General features: G+C 42.6%; 1 protein-coding gene across 1 annotated transcript; it reads left to right on the top strand.

Moving 5' to 3' along the window:
• Nucleotides 1-6335: 6335 nt before the first annotated feature.
• On the top strand, nucleotides 6336-13771 carry RBM15 (RNA binding motif protein 15). Its single transcript, XM_059055622.2, has 2 exons — nucleotides 6336-9368; nucleotides 13406-13771. Exons 1-2 carry the CDS (start codon nucleotides 6503-6505, stop codon nucleotides 13426-13428), a joined length of 2889 nt encoding a protein of 962 aa, XP_058911605.1. The 5' UTR covers nucleotides 6336-6502; the 3' UTR covers nucleotides 13429-13771.
• Nucleotides 13772-14238: the final 467 nt, after the last annotated feature.

Here is a 14238-nt window from a genome sequence, read left to right on the forward strand (position 1 = left end):
ATGACTTCAAATCAAATGCTTTCACAGACTGGGAAAAAAACCAAACCTACACATATTATTCTTCTTAAATATTTGTAAAATATATTGGATCTCTAAGCCTCAGTTTCCTTACCTGATAAAAAAAAAGGGGGGGGATTATAAGCCTGCGTATCTCCTTGGGTTGTTGTGAGGGTGAAGCAAGCCAATGTAAGGAAAGATTTTGCAGAATGCCTGGTATGTAGTATGTGCTCAGTAAAGTCTGGCTTTTATTATCTATTTGTGAATTACGTAATCCGATGTACTTGTTCAGATTTCAACCTGTGGGAAAGAGAGGCTGCTGCTGGAGAACCTTGCATGTCATTTTCAACAACCTGGTTCATATGGGGTACAGTGGAAAGCGTCCCACAGTGGGACTTAGTTAGTGGACTTAAGTTCTGTCTCCCACCTTGCAGACTTATGTGCCAGATTCAGAAAGTCACAGAACATAGAATTACAGGACTTTGTGGAAGGTAGATTTTGTCTAGAGAAGCCAGGACTCCAGAATTGGGCTACTACTGCTCCTTTCCCTTGGACTCTTTCTTTAAAACAAAACAAACAAAAAGTACCACCACCAGCAACAACTGTAATTAGCCTCTTGAACTACAGTTTCCCAATCTGCAATTAAGATAATCATATTTGCCCTAACTCATATGATTGCTATGAAGATCAAATTGGATAATGTAAGTGAAATCATGAAATAAGTTTTAATTGAACCTTGCTAAGTACCTTGCATTGTGTCATGTAATTCACCTAGTAGGTTGTTGTGGAAGAGACTGTTGGTGACCCCAATGCCTGTTCTCCCTCTTTTCCTTAGAAATAAGACCCCTGACTTTTAGCTGGGCTAAAGTAGATACAGAATATACTTCCCAGCTTTCCTTGCTAAGTGTGGCCAGAGGTCTACCTTCTGGCGAGTGAGACAGAATTTTAGTGTGTTACTTCCAGGTAGTGCCTTAAGAGGAGGAGGACATGCTGTTGTTCCTCCCATCATCTGCCCTGTTGGGTGACTGGAATGGTTATTTGATGACTGGAATTTGAAAAGCCATATTAGATTGTGTGGTAGCATAAGAATTGCAGGGCATCAAAATAGAAGGAAATGATCCATTCCTTGAAAGTTTTCTGATAATGTGGAAGAGTCATAGTAACATTATGAATGAAAAATGCAAGTCTCAGGAAGATTACAAATACAGATTAGTATAAGCTGACAAAATAAACAAAACTAAAATAACATTTTTAAGGTGATGTGTGTGCACGTGCATACACACATACATATATATTAAGGAATTTTAAAGTATTCATATATATATATTTTTTCCCCAAACCTCATGACAGGGACTTTAAAAACTTTTAAATTCCATAAAAATTTTTTAAGTTCTTAAAACAAAACAAGGGATTGCTAAATACCAGATTCAGGATAGTAGCCATTTATGAGGGTAGGCAGTGGGTAAGGGAGGAACATTTATGTAGATGTAAATTATTGATAATTGTCTTTTTCTTGGATTGAGTGATAGGTTCATGGGTATTCACTATGTTCTTGATAAGTAAATGAAAAGTTTAAAGGCCCATGGATGGACCATTGATGATTATGTGTCATGAACTAAGGATTATGATTAATCCAATTCTGTGTACTCAAGTGGAGAGAGAAAAGATACTAGCAATAGCAATACATGCTTACTGTGTACTGGGCACTCTTGTTTTTTTTTTTTTTTTTTTTTAGAGTAATAATTTCTTTTTTAAAAAAATATTTCTTTATTTATTTGGTTGCACTGGGTCTTAGTTGTGGCATGCAGGCTCCTTAGTTGCTGCACGCATGTGGGATCTAGTTCCCTGACTAGGGATGGAACCTGGGCCCCTGCATTGGGAGCATGGAGTCTTATACACTGTACCACCACCAGGCATCTTCTAAGCTCTTCATATAGTCAGATGACCCATGGCTGGTTGAATCCGAGGATGCAGAACCTGTGGATACTGAGGGTCAACTGTATGTTTTAACCCATTTAATCTTTCCAGTAAAGAGGTTCTATGATTATTCCCATTTTACAGACGAGAAAATAAAGGCCCAGAGAGATTAACAGTAACTCTTGAGACCCACAGCAGAGCTGGGATTTAATCCAGGCTGGCTGTTTCCAGAGTTCATGGGTGCTCTTACACACTGCCCTATAAAATGTCTAAATAAATGAGATATAATTATATTAGGGCTTAGTCACGTAGGAGAAGTTATAACAGAGGCTTTCTGTAACAATGTTAAAGGATGAACCACACGCACAGCTTTTTAAGTATACTAAACACCACTGAACTGTATGCTTTAAATGGGTGAATTTTATGCTATGTAAATTATATCTTAATAAAGCTGTTTTTAAAAATTATACAAACTACAAATAAGTGACTTTATAATGCAAACTGTGTCCCAAATGATTGTTTGCTATTTTAGGGATTTCATATACGTCTATGGGTAAAATACACACTTTTTCGGCAGAGCAAACAAAACAAACCTTACTGTTAGGAGACCACTCACTTAATGAAAAAAAAATGAAGTAGAAAAATTTTAATCTACTACTGTGGGTGGGAAAAAATGTTTTTTAAATTCCCAGCTTCAGGGTTTTTTGCATCTGCCAGGGAAATCAAAGGGCTCTCAGCTCCCGAGATAACTTTCATACTGCAGTCATAATTGTCTCTGTATGTACTGAGGATACACAAACAGTAAAACCTAGGAAGGAAGAGGGTGGAAAGAACACATTTGATTGAAAACATACTGATACCTTTTAATTGCACAGCTTTCTTCCATGCACATAACTTTTGCTTTCCTTTTTAATCTAAAACTGATTTTAAAGGAGATGGAGAAAGCACTGCATTTAGACAGCTAGTTGTGGCCAATCTCCTGCTGGATGCGTCCTCTAGGGCCTTTGAGTTGTACAGCTCCAAGGGGCCAACACTGACCCAAAATGGGCAATGGCAGCTTTTCCTCAACACTATTTCTTCGTTTTCGACAAGGCACTAAAAGGAGAGATAAACATGCTGCTATGATAGCTTGGTAGCTTAACTTTGTTTTCATGACCGCTTAAAGATCCTCCTCACGGTCTGGCCATAGAGCACAGGGAGACCAGATGAAAGCCTGGACTGGACCTCAACAACTCACTCACCAACACAAGAAAAAGTGTTTAAAGTCTTGGCCCTCTAAACCATGAGTCAGTCACTTTTATCCTCTCTCAGCTCTCTCTAAAGCGCATGTGTAAACATAGGCTGATATAACCTCACTAAACCACTTCATACTTTAAAAAACACAGAGAAAATGAAAACAAATCACTTATTTTAAGTACAGCTTGGATCAACATATCATGTCATTATTCAGTTCTGTCGTACCTACACACACACACACACACACACCCCACAGGCTATATTTTGGCTCTGTTTTTGATAATGGAATCCAGTCCTTTTCTGTCTACCCATTAAACTTTGCAGTCCTCTTGATACCAGACAGGCTGTCACCTCCCCCACCCCTTAGATAAGCCTTCCTACTGCAGCCACATGTGGGCAGTGTCTTCCATCAAGTTCCCTAGTATTTCAAATGGCAAGCCACTAAGCCTAGCAGAGCCTCAGGCACTGACACACATTCTGGTATTGCTCTCTGACTTCTCTCCCTCAATTCTTGTGCTCCCTCAGTCCCTATTATGAGATTTGGGAAACTATACTTATTTGGTCCTTTTTTTTTTTTTTTGATCAGTGAGTCATCTAAGCAGGTCAATTTAGGCCAAAAATAGTCACCTTGGAACCTGATTTATTTGGATTGGCTGTAACACTGATTAAAGTAATCAGATAATGGCTTAACTTCAACTTTGTGTTGTGTTACTATAACCTTGAAACAGATGAAAACTGAAACCCCCTAACTATGCAAAGTTTTTTCTTTTGAATAATGTGTTTTTTAAAATTCCCTAGCATCCAGATTTCTATCTGTAAGTATCATTTCCCACTAAAAGGAACCAGAACCCCTAGGAGAAATGGTTGATTCCATGTCAGGGGCAGATAAGCCTGGAACAAAATAATGAAGAGGGGGAAGAGCAAGAGGACAGTGTAGATGAAATAAGATTGACATGATTTGAAAACTGTTGAAATTGGGTGTTGGGTACAAGAGAGTTCTTTATAGCATTCTACTTTGTATATTTTTTAGTTTTTCCATAAAAAGTTTTTTAAGGAAAGTAAAAATAATTGCTATTTTGAAAAAAATGAAACAGCAATAGCATGCACATGGTAAACAAAAGTTTTCTTTTAATAATGCATAAAGGTATAGAATGAAAACTTGAGTCTTTTTCCATCTAACCCCCTCCTTAGCATGATCTCAGTAACAACTTCCTAAGTATTCTCAATTAAGTTTCTATGAACATATATTAAAAAATGTACAAACACATATACAGGTATATCATTTTTTAAAACCACAAATGGTAGCATATTATACACATCGTACTATGTCTCATGAAGTTATTTCACTAGCTGGTTTTAATACAATGACTATGTCTACATAATACAATATCATAGATATGCTTTCACATACTGGGCTTCTTTCAAGTTTTTTGATGTAATCAAGTGACAAAAGGCTCATATCTTCACCTTTCTCAAGATTACTTAATAAAAAGAAGGATGGCTAAGGCTGGGGTAAACAGGTTGCAGTCCCTAATCTTAAAAGTTTCAAGTTTAGGTTTCAGTTTGGGGACCCTGTTACCTTGAAAAATGCCTTTAAAAAACATCTCACGTTCTCTCCTTACAGACAGGATCTTGAGAAGTGTGGCTGAGAGGATCAAAACAAGAATCCTCTTAACCTCTGCCCGGAGGATATCGGGGAGGACTGCAGAAACCTAACCCCTGTGATGAACTCAGCACTACCTCCCTTCACCAGACGGTGGGCAGCCGGACAGAGGCTGTACCTGTTATCATCTTGGTCTCCGGCACCTCGCGCAAGTGCTTTATCGTCTGACACGATGAAGGTCTGTGGAAAGAAAAGTTGGGTTTTAAAGCGGTTAACGACTGAAAGAACTAAAAGAAATGGGTTTAGAGACAGAAAGGCGGCTGTTCTACTGGGTTCTAGTATAGACTAACCCGGGGTGGGGGGACGTACAAGAAGCCACAGAAAAAAACGCGACACATCTGCATGGAGCGTAAATTGCACTCGATTATTCAACACGGAGGGATACTACTTATAAAAAACAAAAGCAGCTATATTACGGGACTACAAAACCCAAATCCACGTGAATTTGCAACACAAAACAGGAAGCTCTGACCCCTCCGCCGTGGCCCGACAGTCCCCATCTCGCCCGCGGGCGGCGAAACTGGGAGCGTCAGTGACTCTCCTGGGTCACCCGGGGGCATACAGGCGAAAACGGAACGCGCAGAAGGTCGCCTTCCGATTGCGCCTCGGCTCCGCTGCGTCCCCGCTGCAGGTCCCCAAGAGCTCACGTCCTGCCTCCGCCCCGCCCCTGACGTTAGTGTGAGCCGGCGCTTTGTGAACTGTGAACTCCTGGCCCCGCCTACCTGCCCCGCGGGCCCCAGAGCGCTTTCTGGCCCATGGGGGGGGGGGGCTTTTTCAGGCTGTTCACGCAGAGGCTAGAGGGGCTAAGATGGTGTCCGGTGGGCGCCCCGCGACGGCTTCCTGAAGGGTTCGTGGGTCCCGACAGCCGGAGAGCCTGCCCAGACCCTTGTCCCACACAGGTAGGAAGTAGGAAGCCCAGAAGTTCTGAGGTACGAGGGCCAAAGCACAACCAAGTACGCAGCGGGACCGAACAAATGTTGGAGAGGAGAACGCAGAAAGCGTGGGGAGGCGGAACTGGCTCATGGTCACCGTCTCGCGACGTCTAACTGACGTCGTAGAGCAAGCGCGTATTCTACTCTTTCACCTTCAGGCAGCCTTCTCAGTGTATGGGCCTACCCCTTTAAGCGAGTGATGGACAGTTATTTCGGCCTATCACTTTCCTCCTCAACATCCAATCAGATTTAAACTTCTTTCAGCCGCCGGAGGAGTTGGAAGAAGGGGGTGAAGGAGGGAGCCCTCTCCTTCTCTTTTTCTCTCTCTCTCTGTCTCTCACTCTGTCTCTCTCGCGAGATCGCTGTGACCCGGCCTCTCAGAAAAAAATGCTAGAACATATGGCCCGACTTCCCAAATAGTAGGCTAAAGGACGGGGTCATAAACCAATGAAAGGGATGAGGAGGTGGGATGACCGCTTTCACCGCGCAAGAAGTACCGTTACAGGGCAGACTTTTTGTCCAATCAACGCCTCTAGACTTCGGGTCAGGTGACCATAGAGTGCGGGGGGCGGGGCTCCAGTCTGGCGCGAGGAACCGTTAAGATGGACAACGAATGTAACCAATGAGGTACTCTGACTAGGGCGTTGGGAACCCAATAACAGTGGTCGGGCGGGCGCCTTCCCGGAGCGCGGGGAGATGTAAAGACAGACAAATAGTTTTCCCAATGAGACTGTAGAAGAGAGGAGCTAATTGACCAATGAAGACTGCGGGGCGGGACCCTCTGCCGCGGCGGAGTCCAAGATGGCGGCGTGCGGTTCCGCTGTGTGAAACGAGCGCGGGGCGGCGGGTTAATCAGTTCCGCGGAGAAGACCTCCGACGACCCGCTACAATGAAGGGAAAAGAGCGCTCCCCAGTCAAGCCGAAACGCTCCCGTGGTGGTGAAGACTCGACTTCCCGCGGGGAGCGGAGTAAGAAGTTAGGGGGCTCTGGTGGCAGCAATGGGAGCAGCAGCGGAAAGACCGACGGCGGCGGCGGGTCGCGGCGCAGCCTTCATCTGGACAAGTCTAGCAGTCGAGGTGGTAGCCGCGAGTACGACACTGGTGGGGGCAGCTCCAGTAGCCGCTTGCATAGTTACAGCTCCCCAAGCACCAAAAATTCCTCGGGCGGGGGCGAGTCGCGCAGCAGCTCCCGGGGTGGAGGCGGGGAGTCACGTTCCTCTGGGGCCGCCTCTTCAGCTCCTGGCGGCGGGGACGGCGGGGAATACAAGACATTGAAGATAAGCGAGTTGGGGTCTCAACTGAGTGACGAAGCGGTGGAGGACGGACTGTTTCACGAGTTCAAACGCTTCGGTGATGTAAGTGTCAAAATCAGTCATCTCTCGGGTTCTGGCAGCGGGGATGAGCGAGTAGCCTTTGTGAACTTCCGGCGGCCAGAGGACGCGCGGGCGGCCAAGCATGCCAGAGGCCGTCTAGTGCTCTATGACCGGCCCCTGAAGATAGAAGCTGTGTATGTGAGCCGGCGCCGCAGCCGCTCCCCTTTAGACAAAGATTCTTACCCTCCATCAGCCAGTGTTGTCGGGTCCTCTGTAGGGGGTCACCGGCACCCCCCTGGAGGAGGTGGTGGAGGCCAGAGATCACTTTCCCCTGGTGGCGCAGCCTTGGGATACAGAGACTACCGGTTGCAGCAGTTGGCTCTTGGCCGCCTGCCTCCTCCACCTCCGCCACCATTGCCCCGAGACCTGGAGAGAGAGCGAGATTACTCGTTCTATGAGAGAGTACGCCCAGCCTACAGTCTTGAGCCAAGGGTGGGAGCTGGAGCAGGTGCTGCTCCTTTCAGAGAAGTGGATGAGATCTCACCCGAGGATGATCAGCGGGCTAACCGGACGCTTTTCTTGGGCAACCTAGACATCACTGTGACAGAGAGTGATCTAAGAAGGGCTTTTGACCGTTTCGGAGTCATCACAGAAGTAGATATCAAGAGGCCTTCTCGGGGCCAGACCAGTACCTATGGCTTTCTCAAATTTGAGAACCTAGACATGTCTCACCGGGCCAAATTAGCAATGTCTGGCAAAATTATAATTCGGAATCCTATCAAAATTGGTTATGGCAAAGCTACACCCACCACCCGCCTCTGGGTAGGTGGCCTGGGTCCTTGGGTGCCTCTTGCTGCCCTGGCACGGGAGTTTGACCGATTTGGCACCATACGCACCATTGATTACCGCAAAGGTGATAGTTGGGCGTATATCCAGTACGAAAGCCTGGATGCGGCTCATGCTGCCTGGACCCATATGCGGGGCTTCCCACTTGGTGGCCCAGATCGTCGCCTTAGAGTAGACTTTGCAGACACAGAACATCGTTACCAGCAGCAATATCTGCAGCCTCTGCCCTTAACTCATTATGAACTGGTGACAGATGCTTTTGGACACCGGGCACCTGACCCTTTGAGGGGTGCCCGGGACAGGACACCACCCTTACTATACAGAGATCGTGATAGGGACCTTTATCCTGACTCCGATTGGGTGCCACCCCCGCCCCCAGTTCGTGAACGCAGCACTCGGACTGCAGCTACTGCTGTGCCTTCTTATGAGCCACTGGATAGCTTGGATCGCAGGCGGGATGGCTGGTCCTTGGACCGGGACAGAGGTGATCGAGATCTGCCCAGCAGCAGAGACCAACCTAGGAAGCGAAGGCTGCCTGAGGAGAGCGGGGGACGGCATCTGGATAGGTCCCCGGAGAGTGACCGTCCACGGAAGCGTCATTGCGCGCCTTCTCCTGACCGCAGTCCAGAATTGAGCAGTAGCCGGGATCGCTACAACAGTGACAATGATCGATCTTCCCGTCTTCTTTTGGAAAGGCCCTCTCCAATCAGAGACCGAAGAGGTAGTTTGGAGAAGAGCCAGGGTGACAAGCGAGACCGTAAAAACTCTGCATCAGCTGAACGGGATAGGAAGCACCGGACAGCTCCTTCCACTGAGGGAAAAAGCCCTCTGAAAAAAGAAGACCGGTCTGATGGGAGTGCACCCAGCACCAGCACTGCTTCATCGAAGCTGAAGTCCCCTTCCCAGAAACAGGATGGTGGGACAGCCCCTGCAGCAGCAGCCTCTCCCAAACTCTGTTTGGCCTGGCAGGGCATGCTTCTGCTGAAGAACAGCAACTTTCCTTCCAACATGCATCTGTTGCAGGGTGACCTCCAGGTGGCTAGTAGTCTTCTTGTGGAGGGCTCAACTGGAGGCAAAGTGGCCCAGCTCAAGATCACTCAGCGTCTTCGTTTGGACCAGCCCAAGTTGGATGAAGTAACTCGACGCATCAAAGTGGCAGGGCCCAATGGTTATGCTATTCTTCTGGCTGTGCCTGGAAGCTCTGATAGCAGGTCCTCCTCTTCCTCGGCCACCTCAGACACTGCCACCTCTACTCAGAGGCCACTTAGGAACCTCGTGTCCTATTTAAAGCAAAAGCAGGCCGCTGGGGTGATCAGCCTCCCTGTGGGGGGCAACAAAGACAAGGAAAACACCGGAGTCCTTCATGCCTTCCCACCTTGTGAGTTCTCCCAGCAGTTCCTGGATTCCCCTGCCAAGGCACTGGCCAAATCTGAAGAAGATTACCTGGTCATGATCATTGTCCGTGGTGCGTCTTAAAGTCCATATGTAACTTGTATTTAGTACTTTGACATGGTTCCTGTTTTGTGATGTGTGATGGGATACAGCATCTGATGAAATTTTCTTTTTAATTAGTTGTTTAGTTGTAGCTTTTTTCTTTTTTATATTTTTATAAACCTCTTTAAAATAGAAGTCAGGAGAGTTTAGCTATTATTTTAAGTGAAAGGGATGCCCTAAAGGTAGCAGGCAAATGAATTTACTTTAATTAGGAGTTCCCACTCTTATGAGTAACTTTTTTCCTCTTTTTCTGCAGTTTTTTTCTTTTTTAACCTTAAGCTTAAAAAAATCCTCCAAGTTACAAAACCAGAAATTTGAAAAGTCAGAATTTGGAAAACAGCCCACTGACTATATAAAGATGATAATATACACCTAAAAATGGCTTGATTGGTATGTAGGTAAATAATTCCTGTACCAGAAATGTTTGTGTGGCTGAAATTTGATCAGCGATCTCATTAGTATAAGTTGGTAAATCATATAGCATTGTGATTATTTTATTCAGGTATTTGAGTATTTCTCTTAAAATACATGGTTTATTCCCAGAGAGTTTGCTTTAACATACACATTTTTATTATTAGCTCTTGAGTTCTGTATCCTGTATGTGCACTTTTGGTTTGTAGCAGTAACTGTTCAGTAAAAATTGAGGAGTATGTTACAAACCACATATGTCTTATGCTTACACTAGTATGCAGGAAGTGAGTAGGTGCTTTTAAAATCAGAATTCTTTGGTCAGTCGTTGGTGTGTGGTGGTGTTTTCACTGACTTTTTCAGAGAGATGTAGCAGGTACAGTTCTAATTTAATTGTGCATATTTCAAAACTTGTGTTTTTCATCAGAGATGAGTTTTTATTTTTGTATCCATTCAAATTTCTGATTTCAATAATAGAAAGAAGAGTTGTCTGCAGGCTTATAAGTCATCTTTTGTTTCAGTGGGCATTAATCAGCCATAGCTGTATTGCAGATTTTTTTATGTCATCGTGAAATGCCTTTGACATACTCTCCAAATTTTGCTTGTATTTTTATTTTCATATTTAACACTAGTGATGACATTACATTATTGAAAATATTTTGAATATCTTTGAAATTTTGTGTTTATATTTTCACTGGTGTCCAACCACAGAGAATTGAAATGTCAGTTTAGGAAAACCCTTTTTTAGTGGTTTATTTTCTCAGACACCTGGAATTAATACAAAATAATTTAGCCCATCCTGACAGTTTTTTTCCAAAACTGAAGATTATATCAACTTCTGGTTCTTAACAAGGGTTTTTTGCTGCTTAACAGTAATGGGTGTTTTCCTTGTTTGTCTTTTTTTTTTTTATCCCCACCACCCCACCCCTAGTTTCTCAGGTCATTTGTAGTTATGTTTTCCCCCGTGATTTAAATGTTGAGGACTTTAGCTAATGCCTTTGATATTTAATTATGATTAGAAACTTGAGGACCTTTGGATCATGGTCATGTTTCTAGTCTGTGTAAGTGACTTCTTGAAAGCCTGGCAGAACCCAACTGTTTTCTTTCTGTTATCAAAGCTGATAGTTTTGAAATAGCACCAATAATAACCCAGGGAAACATCATGTAATTTTTAATTGTCCGTTATGACAGGTGTCTAATGCATGTCAGCATGAAAGCCTCATCACTCTGTGTCATCCTTTTTTGTTTCACTCTGCATTTGTAAATTTTCTTTTTAAGTTTGGAAGTTTTTGTATTTTTTGTTTTTAAACTGGAAAAACCAGCCATTTTGAGAGAAGGAAGATACTGGGCTATGAGCACAAAGGTCCTTGGTGTGCCTGTAGGGAAAATACCTGAAATCCTACAGTTAAGACTTTTGGTCCTTTTTGCTTTTAAAAAGCTTTGCTTGACATGCTAATGTGGAGTAGACACCTGTTCAGAAACCTATGCAGTCTGTGCATAAGTGGGGGGTCAAAGTACAATTTGTGGCTAGATACATTTTTTCCAGTTTAAATAATCTCACTAACCATTAACTTTTGAATATCTTTTGATAAGATGGCTGGACAAATGATTTTACTCTTTTAGGGAGCGAAGTCCATGACATCTAATTTTACTCTAATTCAAAGTGTGTGCGGGTTTTCTTTTTTTTTTTTTTTTAAGTTGATGTGACAGCTTACTGAAGAGCGGAGTACTGTGGGTTTTGCTCCATGTTTGTTTGAACCTTTATCTGACATTGTGGCTTTTGTTAGATCTGGGCAGTTTGTGCTTCAATGTTTTTGAAACAATGGCTTGATACCATTTCTAAATGTATGTATTATAACTAATTATGTTTAGTTTGGTGTGTACCTGCAGAGTGCCATCATTCAGATGAATCTCTTAATTTGTGTTGCTCGTTCTGTTGTGCAGGTTCATAATATTGGTAAACTACTTAAAACTTCAGAGTGTAATGAAAACAAATGTCTAAAACTATCTGGTTCTAATTCTCATTAGCCAGAATTTCGTTATCTCAACATTGGATGTTCTTTGTAACAACCAATTGTTTCTTTTACTTTAAAAAAATGTATTTGTTTAATTGATTTTTTTGGAACTCAGTTCAAATGAATGGAAAGAATTTCTTCAGGATATCATTAAACGACTTATTAAGTATTATTGGTAAAAAAAAAACCATCAAGCTAATTTAGATTTTTAATCACAACTTCAGAGTTTATGAAAAATTAATCATTCAGCTCCTAGCCAATTTTTTAATATTATTTTGTTGGTTATAACTGGGGTTCCTATAGTTTTCCACACAAAAAATTTAAATTCCTGGTTTAAGATGTATATTTTGACTCTCCCCTGAGAGTAGATAGAGTTTTCACTTTAAGTATTATATCTTAAAATGTCCATCCTCTGGCTGGTATAAGCTCTTGTCACATTTTGAAGGTAATGTATATATTCTGGACCTTCTTAACTCAGATCATTTGAGATACAATAGTAAAAGTAAGGTGTTTGTTGCTTTCTGAGTCAAACACTTGTTTAGGTTTATTTAAAAACTATTTTATGAGCAGGTTTTCACTGACAATTTTTTTGTTGTTTTTTGTCTTTTTGATTTTAAATCCACTTACTTCAGACAGTGAAATTGCTCATTTGCAGGTACAGCTTGAACTGCAGTTTGGCTCCCTATAGGAACCACTCACTAAAAACTGTGGTAACAGAACTAGGAAATCCTGTTGAGAAGAGGGCCCTTATGACCTTTTTTGTGAAAAAATTTTTGGAGAGAATTTCTGGACATTTTTTTTCTGTCTCTGCCACAGTGTTTGGTTTGGAGATAGGAGTTAGGTATGAGAACAAGAAGAGAAATGGAGCTGACCCTGTTAACATTCTGGTTATAGTGATGTGCCTAAAGTTAGAAAACGATTTCAGGTAACCACGGTGAACTGTCTAGCTTGATGAGTTTTATATGTATGATGTAAACAGTTGGAAAGTAAAAGTCCTACAGTGTTCTTTGGCTGTTTAGCGATTGTTTGTATGAGGGTTTTCTTAAAAGAAAATAACACCTGCTGTCTTTGGTAACACAGATGAAGGTGGATTTTAATTTAAAAGGCTTTGTATCTTGACCCCTTTCTACAGTAATGGAGTAGGTCTGTATTGCTCCATATAAATTACAGAATGAAAATAGAGGGGGTAAAAGGTTGACTAAACTCCACCTTTTTATAGTTTCATTTTTTAAGTTATATTTAGAATATATTGATTATAAATTGATTGTAAACTTGCTTTTTTCTGATATGTTGTACTCAGTTACATGAGTACCAAGGATATTTTCAGTCCTATAATCCTCACTTAATTGCAGTCTTTAAAAAAAAATCCACCCTATTGTTCTACTTGTTGTCTATTCATACAGTAAATTCATTTCAAGGTTTGTGCCAGTGGGTATTATTGGTGCTTTTTGAAGTCAAGGTGGACTATCCAGGAAGGTCTTGTTAATGTTATGTTCAGCTATAATGGCATAGGGGAAATATATATATTTTTAATATTGTAAACATTTGTACTGAATAACCTTTTTCCCCTCCCCCCCCCCGCAAGCAAAACTGGTGAACAACGGATGAAGATACGGAATTCAAAGCTCTAATGGACCTTTTTGAAGAGAAGTTGTGGCTTATGTGGAGTTTACATGGGCCTCTTGATGGAAGAAAGCTAATCTGTTTAGTATTTGTGCATTTTACTAAAATGGCAGCTTAAAGTTGTGTATCTGCTATTGTGATGCCAGTGCCGGTGTTTTAAGTGGAAAAAAAATGACCTTGCTTTGTGCTGTGTACACAAGATTTCTGGAAAAGAAAAACCCTTTTTATGGCTCACACAGCTTAAAAGTAGCTGTCACTCAAACGTGCGCTCACAGTTGAGCTGCTTTTGTTTTATTCTAAATAAATTGTTTCTTTTGAGGAAAATGTTTTTCTGCCTGGAAGTGAATTGACGGCAAACCTTTGACCCCTTTGTTTGCAGCTGAGGGGGTACTTGCTGCTGCTCAGATCTTGTATGTCTTGAGCAAGAAGCAGGGAGACCATCATTTTGACTATCGCAGTGTGTCAATTCTGAAGGATCACTAGTGTTACTGTGACCCCCTTTGTTTGCAGTGAAGGGGATCATTTGCTTCTCAGTCCTCAACTTGATGAGGAAATGGTGCTGTTTGCTGGCACGCAAGAAGCCGGGGCAAGCACCGTAAGCCTCACCACAGTGCACGAGTCGGGGGCTTTGCTGGTTTGAAGAGCCGGAGTTGCTGAAATTTAAGTTTTGATTTATTTTGTTCACCCATCACGTTTGGCCTTAGTTTCATTTTTAATTTGAAGAAAAGTTTGAAATTGCTTTATCTTGCTCTTAACATTTGCACCAAATTGCCAAAAGAAGGAGAAATGCTCCGC

Source organism: Kogia breviceps, chromosome 1, assembly GCF_026419965.1.
Source record: "Kogia breviceps isolate mKogBre1 chromosome 1, mKogBre1 haplotype 1, whole genome shotgun sequence".
Taxonomy (NCBI): domain Eukaryota; kingdom Metazoa; phylum Chordata; class Mammalia; order Artiodactyla; family Physeteridae; genus Kogia; species Kogia breviceps.